General features: G+C 47.5%; 1 protein-coding gene across 2 annotated transcripts in view; it reads left to right on the top strand.

Moving 5' to 3' along the window:
* ANKRD16 (ankyrin repeat domain 16) overlaps window positions 1-20,017 on the top strand; it is a 213,727-nt gene that overhangs the window by 188,227 nt on the left and 5,483 nt on the right. For both annotated transcript variants that reach the window (XM_085653567.1, XM_085653568.1), the window contains one exon: window positions 12,725-12,887. In XM_085653567.1, coding sequence (XP_085509693.1) covers window positions 12,725-12,867 — 143 coding nt within the window. In that variant the 3' untranslated portion in view covers window positions 12,868-12,887. The remainder of the gene's footprint in view (window positions 1-12,724; window positions 12,888-20,017) is intronic.

Genomic DNA, 20,017 nt, shown 5'->3' on the forward strand with positions numbered 1-20,017 from the left:
CTCCGGTCTCTGGCGGGCGCAGACGGGCCCGCCAGGGCACACCCGCGTGTGTCCCATGGTGTGGCAGCCCGCCACAGGCTTTAACGCGCCTCCGGGTGTGGAAAAAGAGGCGTCGCTGGCGGCCCCTCGGGCTGCTGGGAGGTGGAGTCCTTGCTCTCCCTGGCCGTTTCCCACACAGCGTGCGAGTCCTTGCTTTGCTAGCCGTTTCCCTCATGGTGTGCGAGGAAATGATCTCAGACGTGAACTTTAAATTACACCAGCATCATTTGCATCAATTTTCAAATTTTGCATTATGCTTCTAACATGAAATTTCGCCATGTGACACTTTGCGTATTTATGTGCCATTTGCTGAAAAAATTGCTGAAAGCTCACCATTTACTGTAAATATATAAAGTAAGTGCACAGGAATCGCAGAGTTCAAGTGGTTGTTACATGCATTGTTTTTGAATTCTTCACAATTTTTAAACACGGAATACGTTTTTGTGTTAAAAATTGCTGCAAGGACGCATTTCACACTGGGAGCGTGGGGAAAATGGCAGCGTGATTGGACGCACAGACCTGTGCTTTCATTGAGGCCTTTGAATTTCCTCCCCGTTGCCCACCACTCCCCGAGCCGTGCCTATAATAGCGGATGAATCTGTTATTACCTAGCTCGGTTCATACTTTGAGGGGGTCCGATGGGGACAAGCGTGAGCCCCGGCGTTTGAAGCCGCTGCCGGGATCATAACTGAAGACCTCTGACGGGCGCGGTCTGGTGAGGGGAGCAGGTGCGCCCATTTGAACAAGATACCCCCTCCCCCAGGAGATCAAAAGCCATAGGGCAGAGAGACCAAATGTCGATTTCGGGGCTGCAGACTTGGGCCTTGATCTGGCTGTCGCCTTGGATCATAGCCACCACCTTGCGGACCGCGCTTGATGTGTGGGCGCTGCAATGCCAAAGTGCTTTGGGAGGTGGAGGCCTAAGCTGGAATCCCCCACCCTACTATCGAACTGCATTCGAGGAGAAACCAAGGGAGTCCTAAGGGCTGCAGCTGCTTGGCAAATAGGCTCCAGCTGGGAAAACTCCAATGGAGTGACTGCCCAGCGATCGGAGAGCTAATTTGCATGTTCTCAGAGTGTTTTTGCCACATTCTTGAGTGTGCTGCCTGACTAGGCTGCTCGGGAGACTTGTTGCGGGCCGATGCTATCCACACATTGGGGGGGGTGGAAGCGCCCTGGGACTACCCTATCGGTCACAGGGGTGTCCTGGAGCTTTTCCCCACCGCTATGTGTGGGTAGCATCAGCCCGCAACAAGCTGTGAGGGGTTGAGGCCCAGGGAGAGTTACCCCAAGTCGCAGTACTGGGCTTAGCAGGTACGTGGTCTCACTCACTAGTGAAACCAGGTAAAAATCTGGCATTGACTACTGGCGCACACTATAGATCCTGAAAGTTGGCAAAAATGCTCCCCAGTGCTCCTCATGATGGGACGCCTATACTCCTGACCTAGTCTGGAAAGGGTCTACTAATCCAGGTAGAAACGACCCTGGAGAAATATGCAAGCCAGTTGGAAAAATAACTTAAAGCTATTCACAATATCAAAACTGCCCCTGAAACAAAGATCAACACTGTGGCAGTGGTGGTGTCCTTGTTGCTTGATGATCACAAGAGGCTCTTAGACCGCGTGGATGACACAGAGTCCACATTAACAGCATTATGCCACACGGTGCAGGATGTGCAGAATCAACTGCAACAAGTGGTTGTGTAGGTGAAGGAACTCTGGAGCAGAGTTGAGGATGCAGAGGGCCGCACCAAGTGCAACAATATTCGCCTGCTGGAGATTCCAGAAAAAGCAGAAGGCCCCAACACAGAACACTTTCTGAAGCACTGACTAACAGAGACGGTATTGGCTAATCCTTCTCCATTGAAAGAATGCATCGCATTACAGGGTTTCCACTGCGACTGGGCCCAATTCCTCACCCAATTATTGCAAAGCTGCTCAATTACAGGGATAGGAATTTGTTTTGCAACTCTTCAGAGCCAAGGGGCCGTGTAAATGTGAGGTTACCACTGTATCTCCATACATGGATTATACCGCGACTGTTCAGGCCCATCAAGATTCGCACACAGCTGCCAAGAGACAATTGTGCGCACTAGGAATACGGTACCTCCTCCTCTTCCCAGCAAGGCTACAATTGGTGGAGGAGAGACCTCGAATTTCTTCCACTCTCCAGAGGAGACATGGACCTAGCTGCAGTCCAAGGGCATGAACACTCAATGTGAGGATGAGGTGACCAGAGAGACCTGGGAATGCAGGAGAACTCTGAGACGCAGCAGACAGACCTGGAACCGCCCCACGGAAGAACAGGCGGCAGAGGCGAGAGCACAAGTACTGGTGGATGTCACGCATTATCATAAAAACATGTTTAAGGTGCTGGGCTCGGATCCTGGCACAGACTCAGGCAGACACCAGTGGCTTGGGCACCTCTACTGGGGCGCAGCACATGGGCTGGCACTAACAACCAGGCTGGCAGACGACCTCTAGAAACTGTGGACCATGAGCATTCACAATAAGCATAAGCAAACACATACTGGAAATAGTAGGGGTTGTGGTGGATCTCATGAGGGCCTGTGCTATGGAGTGACCGCTCAAACACAATAACGTAACTAAACTAGATAATGGGATTGGTCACGCTCCCACAGGCACAGGAGGGCAGAAACAGGCTGGCCTGGCTGGCAGTCCACCTCCTGATGCACTCTGGTGAGCAATTGTTCTAGTTTGGTTAGGGTGCTTTGGCTCCACAGTCCTGGGTTGGGAGTTGGGAATGTTCTATATCACGGCCATGTTTAGCACTGTTTTAATGTTACCCAATGCTAGAGAATGAAGGATACTGCACAACAACGATGGGGAAGGATCATGAAATTCCCGCTCTATCACAGGCAAATAATGCACATACGTATAATTACATGGAATGTGCTTGGACTTTATTCTCAGACTAAACATTACAATGTAAAGGCATACCTCAAACAGCAAAAAGCCCAAGTAGTCTTCCTACAGGAGACACACCTAGCGAGCACGGAGGGGCAGAAACTGCAAAAGAGGTAAAGGGGCTAGGTATATTGCACATCCTACTTTGTATTCGTAGGGGAGTACTCATATGGATCTTCCCACAGGTGCCATTCACACTGAAATGGTGGATAAGGAAGTGCGATACCTACTGCAAGCAGGACTAGATAGGAAGGACATAACTTTACTGAATATATAATCACCCAATATAGACCAGTGCACGTTTTTAGATAAGTTAGCCCCAGTACTAGCTAAGGTTGCCAACTACCCCCTAATGGATAATGGAGGGAGGAGACTTTAATTGTGTTGCTGACAGGAATCTAGATAGATCACACCCATCTCTACCGGGCGCCCACCACACAGAACTGCTATGGGGTGTTGGCACTGGGTAGAGATCTTGGAATTAGTGGACGCCTAGAGTTTGTGAAACCTCCCCTTAAGTACGACTCATACAATTCAGGGTTGCACTCCCTGGACGTCGGTCTTGAAAAGATTCTTTGTAACAAAACATTACAAACCAAAGTGCTAGCGGGAGAATATCTAGCAAGAACACACTCAGACTATGCCCCGTTTATGCTAACATTGCAGGGGGCACCCTTAAACCCCAGATACCGCTGTCAGTGTTGAATTTATGGATTTAGATCAACCTCCGATGACAAGGAGAGCGTTTTAAAAAGGTGCCTACAATTGGCATTCATAAGAGAGTTATACACATTAAAGATTATACTTAGAGTTGTAACGCCCTGAACGTCTCAGGATCGTTTAACAGACACGATAATGAGGACGCAACCACTTGTGAAGGGTTAGTTATTTTAATGAAGGCAAAAATAATCCAAAGAATAAACAAAAGTTATAGTCACTGGAATCCTCCAGGCTAAGTACGTTACCAGCCCACCGCACGGATGGTCCTAACCGTCCTCTGCATATACGCCGATCCCGGCGTATGCCAACAGAGGGCAGAAATGAAATGGCCGACAATGCCAATCGGTAGGCTGTGAGGGGCACGAAGAGTGTTGGGGAGAATCGAGGAGTCAGGGAAACACCCAGCCGGGGTCTCTACCTCCTTAAGGGAGCAGCCGCTCAACCTCTTCCTCAGACTGCACCGGGACGCGGAGTCACCTCCTGGTGATGCGTCACCGATACCCCAATCAAATAGCAAGAAGACTGAACCGAGAGCAGCTGCTCGATCGATCCTGTGGACTTCCGAGTCTGTAACGCGGCAAACACCTCCTGGTGTGCGTTACAGCTGGCAGTCCCTGTATCTCTGGTCTGGCTGGGAGTTACGACTCCAACCAGCAAAAAGCGCCACTGCGCTTTGACTCAGCCGAGTCAAAAAGCGAAGCTCAATGGTTGACCGGTAGAGCTTCCGGGTCCTTCACAGGTGACGATAGGGCAAGACACGGCCCAGGGAGTAACGACTCGACCTACCTCCGTTCTTGCCTTACTGGAGCACCACTCCGGAACACTGCTCTTCACGAAGCAGGTACGTCGGTGTAAACACAATATCCGACAGCGTTGTACCTCCCGGTTCCTCCCTTTATAGGGCGTGTTTTCCTTGAGTTATGTAACAGCTCTCCTGTTTACATAAGGGCGTGTTTTCCTTGAGTTATGTAACAGCTCTCCTGTTTACATAAGGGCATGTTTTCCTTGAGTTATGTAACAGCTCTCCTGTTTACATAACCTCTCAACCGCTAAGCATCCTGGGAGATGTAGTCCGTTTTCGCTGGTTACCGTTTTCTTCCCCTCGCATGACAGGAATTCTTGACAAGAGTCAACTACAGAATGATGAGACATGCCAGATATAAAAATTTAGAGCATGACTTACCCCTGAAGAAGGTGGTTTTAAGTTATCGAGGTCACCGAAATGTGCAGTGACTGTGTGCTGAGCCCTTTGGTCAAGACATATTGATGGAAGACCAGAGAGGGATCTCCTCATTGTGTTTTTATGAGGACATCCGGGGGATTGAGAGTAGTCTTTGGAGTATGCATGATTAAATGCCTGGTATGAAGATAAGATTGGCTGGGGTTGGTGGATCTGTTTTATTCATCTATTTTTCTGTTGATTGTATTTTTATAATGAAAATATTTATTTTTTATGTAACATGACAAAATAAAATTGTTCATATATATGAATGGAGTGTGTTTAGGTTATTGATATGCATTTTTTATGAATAATGCAAGCTAAAGAAATGTGATAGAAATATTTTATGAAATAACAGTGGGTAAGTAATCATTGCAGATTGATTTTTTATAAATAAACAGGCTTTTTTTTTGTATACATAATTGATTGTGATGTCCCCTGTACCCAAGCCTTAAAGTAATATTGTAGATACCCTTGATTAAATAGGTTGCAATGGCATTTGAGCCTTTGGCCAATGTGTTATGACAGGGTATCCACCACCATGGACTCAGGATTAATGAGGCTTTCTTCTACTTGTCCCTATATGCTGATAATATGTTACTGTACAAGCGGGGGAGGCTTCAGATGTCCAGTGGGTAGTTGGGACACTGGCACTTGGGAAGCTGTTGGGACTGAGAGTAATTCAGGAGAAATCCTGTGGTATTTTTCTTGGGGAGTGCTGGCAGGGGACCTAAGCCTACAGCTTTAGAGGATTCATTGCGGTGGGCACCGAACATGATAAAATATCTAGGTATCCGCATATCACACACAGCAACAGTTGCTGGACAACAACGTCCCAACAGCTGTGGCCTCACTGTGACCTGCAATTCCGATTCTCGCTGATGCTGCCATTATTTGTTATGGGCAGTAGAGCCGTGATCAAGATGGCAATCCTCCCCAGGTTACTCTATCACTTCACAGCACTCCCCATTGAAATCTCCAGAAAAGATTTTCAGATATTTTTTTTTTCAATAAATCTTTTTATTGAACAATCTCGACATACATGCACATATGCACAAAATCAGTAATTGTAACAGCATAAATCATTGAAAATCACGGGGATGGGGGATTAATATCTTCAGCATCACGAGGAGGGGTACATATATCGCCATGGTATGCATTCCAGGGTGCCCACACCTTGGACCATTTGCGGGGGCAACCACGGGCCATATAAACTGTTATTTCTCTAAACATACTCCAGTCAAGATCCCGCTCCCAATCTGTGATCGTGGGCGGTTGCGGGGCTCCCCAGAGTTGTGCAATATTTCTCTTGGCGATCATTCAGCCAAGCGTGACCCATTTCTCATGATAAGTGTTTAGGACGGTAGGTTCCCAGATAATGAGAAGGCACCTGGGCGCTTCCAGCTTGATTTCTACCCCCAATACTTCACTCATGATTGTGTGTATATTGCGCCAATATTCATGGATCTGCTCACAATGCCATAGTATATGCATGAATGTACCCAGTAGCGTGCCTCCCCTCCTACAAGAGTTATCTGTCACTCCACCCATGTGCACAAGCTGGGGCCCGGTTATGTAAATTCTGTGGAGGATCTTCAGTTGCACCAGTCTTATTCGCGCCGGGATAGCAACCGTTTTGGGAGAGGAGACCGCTTCCTGCCAGGTTTCATCATCTAACTCTATTCCGTCCTCCGTCCATTTGTCTCGTAGTTTCAATAGGGGGTTTTCTATATTATTAATGAGTTTTCGATATGTCAGGGAAATGGCCCTGTCAGGCAGGTGGCCATCCAGTAGTCTATCCTCCAGTGGAGAGGCATCTGGTGGAGTAGAGCCTCCGGGAAATGCTGTTTGTAGCGAGTGTCTGATTTGTAAGTATCGATAGAGCTCAGAATCCGTAAGGGCATACTGAGTTTGGAGAGTGTTAAAGGGCTTCACCCCCTCTGCGCACAAAAGGTCCTTAACTTGGGAGATGCCTACTAGGTCCCATTTATCAAACCCCTTTGAGTTTCCCATGTATCCCAGTTTTTGTGAGTCCCACAGAGGCGTTGCGAGAGTTAACTTGTTGTGCCAGCCGAGTGACTTAGTTGCAGAGTGCCAAATTTTGACTGTGTGGTCAGTGGGGGCGGTGAGTGGGAATTTGCTTGGTGTTGAGTATAGTGCCCGGGAGAAAGTACCATTGAATAGAAGCCAATGATCCATAATGATCCATAAGAAACCCCGGGTTGTCAGGGCGTCCATATGTGCAATGATTGATGGCTGTGAGATGTGCGTCTCTATAATATTTTCTAATATCAGGTAGGCCAATTCCGCCATCGTACCAACTAAGTGTCAGCTTTTTTAGAGCAATACGTGGTCATCCTCCCCAGAGAAGGTCTCGTAGGAGCCCCTCGAGATCTTTAAAATATGAGTTTGGGACAGGGTCTGTTGAATTCTGCAGAGCGTACAGGAAACGGGGCAGCGACATCATTTTAAATAGCGTGACTTTGCCCAAAAGTGAGAGCGGGAGCGACTTCCAGTTTAGTATGTGAATTCTAAGCCTCTGCATTGGGGGAATCAGATTACGGGCGTATCGGACTGAGGAATCAAGAGAGATAAATATGCCTAGATATTTGAAGCCTTCTGAGACTACAGGAATTGGGCAGTTGCGGGGTAGAGGGGGGAGTTCCCCAAGAGGACATAGGGGAGCGATTTTTGCCAATTGACGCGAAACCCAGAGTACCTGCCAAAAATATCCAATATGTCAAAGACTACTATCAAGGATCTCTTCGGGGACGTGAGATAAAGAAGAATATCGTCTGCATATAAAGATATACGGTCCTCCCAGTCCGCCGACCAACGTATGCCACAGATCATTACATCCTTACATATCCACGCCGCCAAAGGTTCAAGGGCCAAAGCGAACAGTAAAGGAGAAAGTGGGCACCCCTGACGGGTCCCCCGGCTGAGTGTAAAGGGTTCTGACTTCCTGTTGTTCACGACTATCTGAGCCATCGGCGCGCTATATAGCAGTTGCACCCACCGGCAGAAATTAGGCCCAAACCCTAGTTTGGCGAGTACTGCAAAGAGGTACGGCCACTCCAACGTATCAAAGGCCATTGTGGCACCTAGGGAGACTATAACGGCATCCTCGCGTATCGTCGGCACTCTGCCCAAGACTCCGTGCAGTCTGCGTAGATTAAGAGCAGTGTTTCTTATAGGCATGAATCCTGATTGATCTGGGTGGACTAGATCGCCTATCACCTTAATCAGCCTCGTGGCAAGTACTTTAGCTAGAATTTTGGGTTCCGCGTTTAGTAACGATATAGGTCGATAGAAGGTGCACTCCGTTTTGGGTTTCCCTTCCTTGTAGATTGCGACAATGGTGGAAATCTTCTGATCATATGGCAGTGACCCCTGCTTAAGGCTTTCTTCGAACATGGATTTTAGGGGGCCAATTTATCCAGCCGAAGTTTATAAAGTTCGATTGGAATGCCGTTTGGGCCTAGGGCCTTTCCTGTCCCATTTGTTTGGCTCGATCAGTGACCAATGCCCGGTACTCCTCCTGTCGCAGCCGGAGGGAGTGTGGTGTCTGAGTTGACATCCTGCTCTAGACGATAAATCTCCTGTTCTATGTGGGAGATGTCTTTCACCCTGTCCTTCTTGGAGCACGCAACCAGAGAAAGGGCCTGCCCTCGGACCACCATTTTGAAAGCTTCCCATAATATTTGGGGGGACTCAACTGTGTGTTCGTTCTCAAGAAAGTAATTGTCAATAGCTTTATTGAGGTCTTTCCTAATTTTGGGATTCTTGAGGTACCAAGGGTTTATTGGGGCAACTCGTCCCACCTGCGTGTGGTCTAGTACTATGTGAACCCGCAGAGGGGAGTGATCGGAAATACCTCTGGCCAGGTGACGGATTTCGTAAATGTCTGTAATTTGTGGAGCCGGAACAATTATGTAGTCAAGGCGGGATAAGCTATTATGTGCCCCTGAATGAAAGGTGTGTTGGATCTTGTCTGGGTTGTATGCTCTCCAACTATCTATCAGCCCCATCACTTCTAGGAAACCGGAGAAGGTATGTGCTGCTGGAGGGGTTGTGTGAGGGGTGTGCCTGTCTAGTGACCCCGATATTATTGAGTTGAAGTCGCCGCCGAGCACCAGTTGTCCATCAGGCAAAGTTAACAATACAGCGCTGAGGTCAGTGAATGTTATGCCCTGTAGCCCCGGAGGTGCATATATTGACATGAATGTAACAGTTCGACCCTCCCAAGAGCCCGTAATCCTGACGTATCTGCCCCAATCATCTGCATAGGTGGAGGTGAGTGAAAGAGGAAATGACTTTTTTTGCATAATGCCTACGCCCCTGGAGGTGGAAGTAAAGCTCACGTGCGTTACCATCGAGTAACCTCATCTGTGCATTACTTTGCACGTGTTGCCTATGAGGTGGGATTCCTGGAGCAACACAATGTCCGGTGACAGTCTCTTAATATACTGCAATACAACACTTCTCTTGATCTTGTCCCCCAATCCGTTAACATTCCAACTTAAGATTTTAACTTCCTTGTTACACTGTACTCCCATTGGTAGATAGACAGGTCCCCACAAGCTGGTTTGTGTGTATGCATTGTACTGTCGAGGTAATGCAAAAAAAACAACAAACAAATAAACAACAATCCCACCCAACATCCCCCCACCCTGCTTCCCTGCACTCCGGGCTCAGAACTGCCCATGAATATTAAATGCAGAGTGCCTGTCGCCCAACTATTCTACTGAAAGGAAAAGAAATGCGGGGGAGGCCTTAGAGCCCTGTAGTCCCCTTTCCTACCATTACAGATTACCGGTGCAGTATGTGATGGATACACAGGCCATAAAAAAGGAAAGTATCCAATATGCCGGCATAGAGTTCAATTCCAGCATGAGTCAGACACTGGCGGCCCGTGTTCCATAAACGAAGAAAAACAGACTAGTCAATGTCACCAGAGGCCCCTCAACGAGAGCCCGCTGCTCTACTCAATGGTCGGTGGAGATCTTTTCCGGCGAGGTTGTAAGGCCATCCAGCCAGTCAGATGCCATCTCCGGCAGGTCAAAGAAGCGGGGTTTCCCCTCAATTTCCACCCTCAGATGCGCAGGGAAGAGCATGGCGTATTTGAGACCCATTTCCCTCAACCTGCGCTTGACATCGAGGAAGGAGCGTCGCCGCATCTGCACTGCCCGGGTGAAGTCTGGGAAAAAGGTGATCTCCGAGTTGTCTAGGTGGATCGGAGGAGCGACCCTTGCTGCTTGTAGGATTGTGTCCCTATCTCTATAGTTAAGCAGCCGGGCCAATATCGGACGGGGGGGGCGGGCTTTGGCTGAGCCCCAGGTACTCTGTGGGCCCTCTCAATTACAGACAATTTAGAAAGGTCCTTTGGCTGCAGCTTTGTCGAGATAAGACCTTCAATGAAGAGGTCAACAGCGGGACCCTCCGATTTCTCTGGCACGCCGAGAACGCAGATGTTATTGCGTCTCAAGCGCCCTTCATAGTCGTCCAGCTTGTCCTCCATTAACTTCTGGAATTTTTGTAGTTCCCCCATGTCCATTTGTAGTTGCAAAGTGTCCTCCACAAGGCTGGCAGTGGTAACCTCTAACTGTTTGACCTTCTCTCTATACTTCGTTAGATCAGCCCTGATCAGTGTTACTTCCGAGGAGAGGGTGTCAATAGATGTGCGGACCCCTATGATAGCTGCCATCAAGTCCTTCATTGTGGGCTCAGTAGGCTCCTGCTCAGCTCCGCTTTGTGGCTTATCACTTGCCACCTTTCGTTCAGTCAGGTCCGCCTTCGGGCAGGTATATCGGTCAAGTCTGCTTTGCTGGCACGTCCGGGAACCCTTGACATTGGACATGATGAGGCTTTTCTTGTTTCCCGGGAAGGTTAAAAGACTGCGCGCCGACCAGGGGCGCCAGAGATCTAATCCCCTCCACACATGTACCAGCGATAGTCAGCAGGCAAACACCATACAAGAGAAGGTTCCCAACAGGCTGGGGGTTATTTGGGCACAACCTCCAAGTCCTGCAGTAATTATTGCGCACTGTGGATGCTGCAGGGGCCCCTTCAACCATCGATCATATGCCCCATCCGGGGTACAGAGAGTCAAAGAAACCTCAGGGCAGGGGGGGAGAAGGAGGGGGGCCCCACACTAAGGCACTGCCAATCGACAGCGTTGGCAATTCACCCGGATGCAACTCGGTGGAGCCTGCCGCGAATCAGGGATTACCTCGTGGGAGGCTCGGCCACTTCGGGACTTCGCACACGTCCCTGGGCATCACCCAGCAAGCCTCTTCCCAGCCGCGTCTTGGACCATGCGGGGGCGCCGCTCAGAAAGCGCAAGCTCCGCTCACCTCAGCGCCGTCCAGCTCCGCCATGCGAGGCCCGCTTGAGGCTCCAGCACAGATGAAGGGGCCCAGCCCCGGCGCCCCCGAGTTGGCGCGCAGACAACAGGTGGCAGGCCAGGGCACAGGGAAACGGGTGCATAGCAGTAGTGGTGGTAGAGGGTGGAGGCAAGCTCCACTCCCGATCTTCTCCGTCTCCCCGGGTTGGAGGGGGGAGGGGCTGCCCGCCCACTCAACGTCCACGGTGGCCAGCTCCGCTAGGCGAGACCCCCGGCTTCCTAGGGCTGCAGGCTACTGGTGTTGGTGTGTTTTTCTCCGGCCTTGGATGTCAGATTTTTATCGGGATTGCAGCTACGGGCTACGCTGCTCCTCCGGTTCAAATTTCAGGCACCATGGAGGTTGGATCTGTGATGCGGATATACGTGGTGGAAAGAGGGCCTCGGAGAGACCCTAGCTAGCGGCCATATTGTCTCACTGCGAGACCACGCCCCCCAATTTTTCGGATATTTGATGCTTTACTCCTCCAACTTATATAGAGCACTAAAAGTAAACGAGTAGCGAAACTTATATTACCCACCTTGTAGGGGGGACTGGCGGTGCCGGACTTTGAGCCAATTATCAAGGAGCGGCACTGCAGAAAAAGGTTAACAGGGGACTACGGCCCCGGGGTTGGGCTGAGGCCTTGGATCATATCGTGACCGGCATTCCTCACGTAGGGAACCGGAGGATTATAAGGCGCGATGCCTAATGGGAAACACCATATGAGCACACATAGGTGATGCCCCCACAACGTACATATGGAGACACATCTGACCGCTGCCCTCACCTGTCTCGCACCACAGTCAAGGATCTTAGACAAACGACCCCACCACGTACACCCCCCCAACATCTTACATGACACAACATTCCCCATCTCCATAAGGGCTGTTGTTCTGTTTGTTGTTGAATGCTATCTACACGATTACACTGCATGTTTCCCATTGCAGTTAGGAGAAACAGTTATGAGTGGATGTGGCTGTGTAATGCGAGGACACAGCTGTCCAGTCCACAGCAACTTGGAGGAGGGAGGGAAAACGTGTCCACAAGTGTGATATATATGTTGACAAAACTCGATAAAATATGTTTTAAAAAAGTACTAATTTTGTGCTCAAAAATAGCACTGAGTGGTTTGCTCTTATTATAAATTATATGAAATGATGCTGTCATTTTGTGGAATTATGAAAAAGCAAATTCTTTCACACCCCTAATACACATCACCCTCCTTGCAAGCCAAACGGAACCCAATCTAAAAACCAGCTTTGGGGCTTAATTGTTACCAGAGTCAGGGGAACAGTTTGAATCAAAAGCCCAACACAAATTCCACCTGATCTTCACTTCTCTACAAAATTATTGTCATCAGAAATTATGTACTTATTGCTTAACAACCCTATTTATAAATCAGTGTCAATCTTTAATCTCTTCTCTTTGTACAGTACTCCACATGGCTTGTGCAGGTCAGCATACATCATGTGTCCAACTTCTCATGGAGTCGGGGCTACAGGACTCACCGGATGCTTCTGGAATGTTTGCACAACAACTTGTTAGGAAACCAGAGATCCTGCAGCTCTTCAAATAAATTGATTCAGATTTATACATGTAAGCAAATAAAATGTGAATATGCATTTTTATGTGGGTAGAGGAAGCGAAGACGTTTACCTGTGCCTATACTTGACCAATGCCCTCTCTCTGGTTTACGCCTCTTGGGTAAAAGGGCGAACAGCTGTGACCTAACTTAGACTGCTAATATGTTGATATGTAATTTGTCCTTGTTAAGATCAATGTCATTGACAGAGACTCAGTAGACAGCAACTTTGTCAGTATATCTTCCCTTTAGGAAAGGCCCATGGCTTTATGGAGCCATAGGCAAAAATGATGTCACACACGCAGCCCTTTACATTCCTTGTTTGCCACTTGGGGCCAGCTATTCCCACACACAAGCCACCCTCAAATGCAATAGGTGGCTATGTCTGATGTGTATGCTCCACATAAGAAATAAAAGAAAGAAGGATTTCCCTTTCATGCAGACAATTTTTAAACAAAGTTGTAGTTCCCACTCCCTTAGGCTGTGTGGGCATGCACTAAGTCACAATGAGCATACATCCCAGTTCTCAATGGCAAATAAACTAGTCTCCTTAAAATATTAAATCATTCATTTTTATTAAATCAATTATGCATAAAACCAATACAATTGGATATAACAAATATCACAGTTTATGCACATTACAATCCTCATACACAGAATATTGATCTCCCCTCATGAAAACTGTATACAGTAGTTTCTTATTTCTTGTTCTATATCTTATTCATTTAAAATCAATAAAAAGTATTAATGTTTTTCTATTTCATAAAATAAACCATTCCATATCATATTGTCATACCAAACAAACACATATATTCACCAACTCATTCCATCTGAGTACAGTAAAATCTCAAAATTGTGTCCATCTGCATACAATAAAATATCAACGTTCTGTCAACGCAGCGTTTCAGTGGTACTTGTGTGATTCACCCAACCTTCTTCAGGACAACTTAATTAAAAACTCATATACTCATTCTAGGATAATCACTCTATTCAATATAGAATAATTGAAACATTAAATATCAGTCTAGTGTTAGTGCAACCCGTAGGCACAATTGAGAAAATGTACACCCTATTCTCAGTATGTCATATTGTGCTTTTACTACATATAAGCCAGCACCTAGCATAATCATATTGCCCACCTGTATTTAAAACGTGGGTCTCATAATAAAAAAGGCAACCCGGAAATCAAAATTTACCTCGGTGTACACAACTTATTTTCAGTGGTCCAAGATTTTATTTACTTTGTATCAAGGCTCCACTTATTTTCTTCTTTCTGAAATAGATAGCAAGGTGTTATCCACGCTGTCCCACACCCCTCTTTTTAAAACATCTCTCTGATATTGATAGAACTTACTGTTAAAAAAACAGATATTTGAATAGTCATCTGTTGTGACTACCCTCTAGGTTAGTCCCGGTGTCCTCTCGCCGTGAGGATATATAGATAATTCAATTTTTTAGTTCGCCACTGTTACCAGCGTGTCATTAACAATTTCATGGGTCCTTTCTACTAACCACCTTTCCTTTTTGTGAGGCACCCCCTCCTCTATTGTTTTTATTCATAAGCTTCCCGCTTCTTTGTATTTATCGATAGATGGGTAATTTATCCTTCTAAGGCAGTGGTTCGGGCTCATCCAGTGCATTGGGCCCGGTCAGTTCCATTAGCGGCTCCTAGTGACCTTATCTTCGCATCTGCTAAGGGTATCATTGCCTAAAACATTGTTTACTTTGGGGTTTAGGGATTTTGAACTTAGTTTTTTTAAGTTCACCCTTATGGACTTTTAAAAAACTTCTGAATATGCTAGACAAAAAACTATGTTGAAAGGTTATAAACTCATCTCATACTACTATATTGAGTTTTTAAGCAACTACATCTTCCTACTGCCTTATTCATTACCAGCTCATTGCTTTTTAAACCATGGGCTCCCTTCTTGGCTTAGGCTGCCCCTATTCACTTTCTCTTCATAGCCAAAGCCATAGTGTTCGTCCTAGTATTCCCTTAGGTAAAAGCCTCGCTGTTCATCTGTGTCCGTCCCACCCCATCCATTATCCTCAGTGGTTACTGAATCTTTTATGCTTATTGTAGACACCGTGTAACTTCCCATAGTACAGTAGCGTATTTCTTTTAACCCCTTAAATGGGCACCGCTAACCCTCAACGTTTCCACGACACCTTGAGTACTCATAAGTGGCGGTTGAAGCTAAACTGACTCATTCAATAAATCCACATAGTCCATACATTCTCAATATTAAACGGGCATACCTTACACTGCTTACCCTCCTAATTACTCGGTGCCTGGATACTTATCGTGCACCAATTTTACTGTATTACAGTCTGCCTCGACCACTCACACAGTGTATGCACTCACTTCGCCTCGTTTTTGGCAGATGTCTCACCTATTCGAAAGGCAGCCCTATTGCTAATCCCGTCCCTTATAAACCTTGAGGTTGTGCCTGCTGATAACGTCTTGTGGTGCATAAGTATGGCTTCATAGTCACATTTGGCGGCCATCTTAACTTCAGGCCAGTAATGTATGTTTTTAATTAATGCGGATACATGGGAGACCATCTGTTCCTTTCTATTCCATTTCTATTGACCCTTTTCATCACTATGTCGTTCAAAATTATGCTTATTCAGCTCATAAAGGGCCAAGCATCATTCAAAGCTCTCTTTGTTCCCGAGGCATCAATACAGCTATATTATCTAAAACATGTCAGTCATTCATCAATGAATAACATACATTGGATGTTAACATTGACTCTTCGTCCCCACTATAGTTGCTGCCAATATATTTTTATCAACATGTGGACCCATTAGACATACGGAATGATGTGTGTATGTGTGTGTATATTACCTACTGGCGGTCGCCAGTAGGTAGTTATAGTTAGGACCTATTATCCATAGGAAAATCGTAACATTCTATTCCCAATAACTTTGGCGTTGGTTGACGAATCTTCACGAAATTTTTAAAACTAATGGCCCGTTCCGGTCAGCTCCTATCCTTACAGTTTGGGGGTGATTCGTCAAGCGGGGGCACAGAAAAAAGGGGGGTCCCAAAACGCGTTTTCCCCATGTTATTTCCCATAGGAAATTTTAGACACGGCTACAGCCCAAACTGCTGAACGGAATTACACCAAATTTTGCAAAAGGGTAGCCCTTGGTTCAGAAAGCACCCTTTTTTTTAAATGGTGTATATTCGTTCAGTAGTTCCTGAGAAATTCAAAAAAATAGTGGTGAAAAAATCATTTTCCCATAGGAAACTTTAGACACAGTTATTGCAAAAACTGCTGAACGGAATTACACCAAATTTGGCAAAAAGGTGGAGCTTGGCTGAGAAAGCGACCTTTTAAAAAATGGTGTAAATCCGTTCAGTAGTTTTTGAGAAATTAAGAAATAACGATAGTGATATCTAGAGGCACGGAGGATCCGCGCACCCTCCCGATCACAAGCTTTATTCTAATTGGCTGTCAACACTCCAAACCAGGAAGTGTTGGCAACCATCTTGTGCCTCGGTAGAACTATTTAGCCCCCGCGTGGGCCAAGTCCTGGGGGCAATCTTTATATTGTAATGGGGGGCCCGAAGGGGCCCCCAGTCCCGGGGACCGCCACCACCTGGGGCTTTTCAAAAAGATGTGCAGAGGGGGCTCACAGCCCCCCCAGCCCCGGGGACCGCCACCCCCCCCCGGGGCTTCTAAAATAAATGGGTGCGGGGGCTCGAAGGTCCCCCCGGGGACCGCCACCCCCCTGGGCCTGTGTTTTATTTAAAAAACAAAAGAAACTAACCTGTGTGGGGGGCTCGAGCCCCCCCACATGCCCTGGGGACCGCCACCCCCCAGGGCCGGCTCCTGCAGTGTCCCGGGGTGCCCACCCCTGGGACACTGCAGTTTGCTATAGCAGGGCGGGAGCCTCGCGGCTCCTGCCCTGTCATAGCAAACTGCTTTGGTTTTTGGAAGAGAGAGCAGGGAATCCTGCTCTCTCTTCCAAAAACTAAAGACGATTGGTTTTCCACATGGGGATCTGCATCTTAGCAGCTCCCCCTGTGGAAAAGCAATGCCGGCTCCCGCAGGATGCGGGGAGCCGGCGGGACCGTGGGGGGATTGGGGACCCCCCCACGGTTCTAGACGGATAGGGCCGCCCCAGGGGAGGGGGTCCCCAGGGCCATGAATGGCTCGAGGAGTGGGGCCACGCAGCCCCCCTCCAAAAATTTAAATAAATAAAAAATTGGCCATGCCCCGGGGGATGGGGTCCCCGGGGCCGATTATGGCCTCAGGAGGGGGCCGATAAAAAAGGAAAAGTAGGGGGGCCACACAGACCCCCTTCTTAAAAAAATAAGACTGGCATTGTGCCGGAGGCCCCGCCCCCTTCCTGCAGCACTCTGCAAATGCGTGTTTGCAGATGGGGAACTAATTACCCTTGAATATATTTTTATCAACATGTGGACCCATTAGACATACGGAATGATGTGTGTATGTGTGTGTATATTACCTACTGGCGGTCGCCAGTAGGTAGTTATAGTTAGGACCTATTATCCATAGGAAAATCGTAACATTCTATTCCCAATAACTTTGGCGTTGGTTGACGAATCTTCACGAAATTTTTAAAACTAATGGCCCGTTCCGGTCAGCTCCTATCCTTACAGTTTGGGGGTGATTCGTCAAGCGGGGGCAGAGAAAAAAGGGGGGTCCCAAAACGCGTTTTCCCCATGTTATTTCCCATAGGAAATTTTAGACACGGCTACAGCCCAAACTGATGAACGGAATTACACCAAATTGTGCAAAAGGGTAGCCCTTGGTTCAGAAAGCACCCTTTTTTTTAAATGGTGTATATTCGTTCAGTAGTTCCTGAGAAATTGCTGTCATAGCAAACTGCTTTGGTTTTTGGAAGAGAGAGCAGGGAATCCTGCTCTCTCTTCCAAAAACTAAAGACGATTGGTTTTCCACATGGGGATCTGCATCTTAGCAGCTCCCCCTGTGGAAAAGCAATTCCGGCTCCCGCAGGATGCGGGGAGCCGGCGGGACCGTGGGGGGATTGGGGACCCCCCCACGGTCCCAGACGGATAGGGCCGCCCCAGGGGAGGGGGTCCCCAGGGCCATGAATGGCCCGAGGAGTGGGGCCACGCAGCCCCCCTCCAAAAATGTAAATAAATAAAAAATTGGCCATGCCCCAGGGGATGGGGTCCCCGGGGCCGATTATGGCCTCAGGAGGGGGCCGATAAAAAAGGAAAAGTAGGGGGGCCACACAGACCCCCTTCTTAAAAAAAAAAAGACTGGCATTGTGCCGGAGGCCCTGCCCCCTTCCTGCAGCACTCTGCAAATGCGTGTTTGCAGATGGGGAACTAATTACCCTTGAATACTGGGGGTCCCTGGGGGCCAACTAGCCCACCAGGAACCTCCAGTATGCGCCAGGGAGCTGCGTTGCAGAGGGGTGTTCAGAGGCCACGCCCCTTTTTACATCTCTCTGCAACGCAGCTCTGTGGTGCTTAATGGAGGTACCTGGTGGGCTAGTTTCACCCCAGCGACCCTCAGGATTCAAGGGGACTTAATCCCCCAACTTAAAATGCGCCACGGGGCGCGTTTGCACAGTAGTGAAGGGAGGGCGCGGGGCCTGAGGTGACATGTGTGCAAATACGCCATGTGGCGCGTTTTAAGTTGGGGAAATAATTCCCCTTCAATCCTGAGGGCCTATGGGGGCCAACTAGTCCACCAGGTGCTTCCAGTAAGCACCACTGCGCTGTGTTGAAGAGAGGTGGTCCAGGCCGTGCCACTTTTTACACCGCTCTGCAACGCTGCTCTGTGGTGCTAACTAGAGATACCTGGTGGGCTAGTTGGACCCAAGGGACACTCAGGATTCAAGGGGACTTTATCCCCCAAATTAAAACGGCCACAGGGCGTGTTTGCACATGTCAGCTCAGCCCCCCTCCCTTCACCAGTGTGCAAACGTGCCCTGTGGCGCATTTTAAGAGGTAGTTTTAATCCCCCTGCCCTATTATGTACTAGGGCTTACAGAGGAGGCCATGGTAATCACAGGTTACCACCAGTACCCATCTGAAAAAGTTGAGGGTACAGGATGATTTTGCAACAAGGCCTATTTCTGCTTTTCTGTTTATTCTTTCTGCATGTCTTCCTTCTTCCTGCACTTTTCTTTGTCTTTGAGGACTTCTGTTGCTTCTTTCTGCATTTCTTCTTTCTGTGTGTTTTTTCTTCTTTCTTCTTTCTTCACATGTCCTACCTCTGTAGGCATAGTTAGAAACTAGCATTTAAAAAACCTTTGAAATTAACTGAAAAAACCATAGGTTTCAGGGGCGTTATAGTTAGCTGGACATTTCACTCGTACAAAACCATTGGAATTCCCCCGTTAAAGTTAGTTCAGCTAACTATAACTCGCGCACCCGCAATGCACTGCTGATGACGTCACATATTACATAACTCATGACATGGTCAGTGACATCACTCATAACATCACTGATGACATCTCAAATGACATCACTGATGACATCACTGATGACATCATCCTTGTGATAGAGTGGCAGACCTCCTCTCACCCTAATATAACCTTTGATAAACACACTCAAAAATAGAAACTAACATTTTCAAAAGAATGGACATACCAATACCAGTTACACCATACCCATTCAGTAATTCCAAAATCTACACACACATCCACTCATTCACCAACAGTCCTATACAGTCACTCATACAAGTACCTACTCATCATATGTACTCATACACCTATGCATCCTGTTACACACTGACACTCATCCATAGAGTTACTCACACACATAGTCACACATGCAAAATATCAAACATCCATTAAATTGCATATACAGTTATACACCCACCACCACACTTACTGCTACAGAAACTTACACATACTTACTCTCTTAAGCAATCACTTATAGAAACACACACTAATTTATACAGGAACTCTTCCAATCTCTCACTCTCACATATATACTACTTTAAAACATATGTAGTTACTCATAAAGACACTATTGAGACAGTCATTCACTCACTAACACACCCATACAGTCCTGCACACATGCTGTCTTCTACACATACAAACAGTGAGTCACTCGTTCATGCATCTATACACTACGTAATATCCCCCACCGAAAAATACAGATACTCAGACACTCATACTGATACTC

This window comes from Triturus cristatus, chromosome 4_1 (genome assembly GCF_964204655.1).
Source record: "Triturus cristatus chromosome 4_1, aTriCri1.1, whole genome shotgun sequence".
Classification (NCBI taxonomy): domain Eukaryota; kingdom Metazoa; phylum Chordata; class Amphibia; order Caudata; family Salamandridae; genus Triturus; species Triturus cristatus.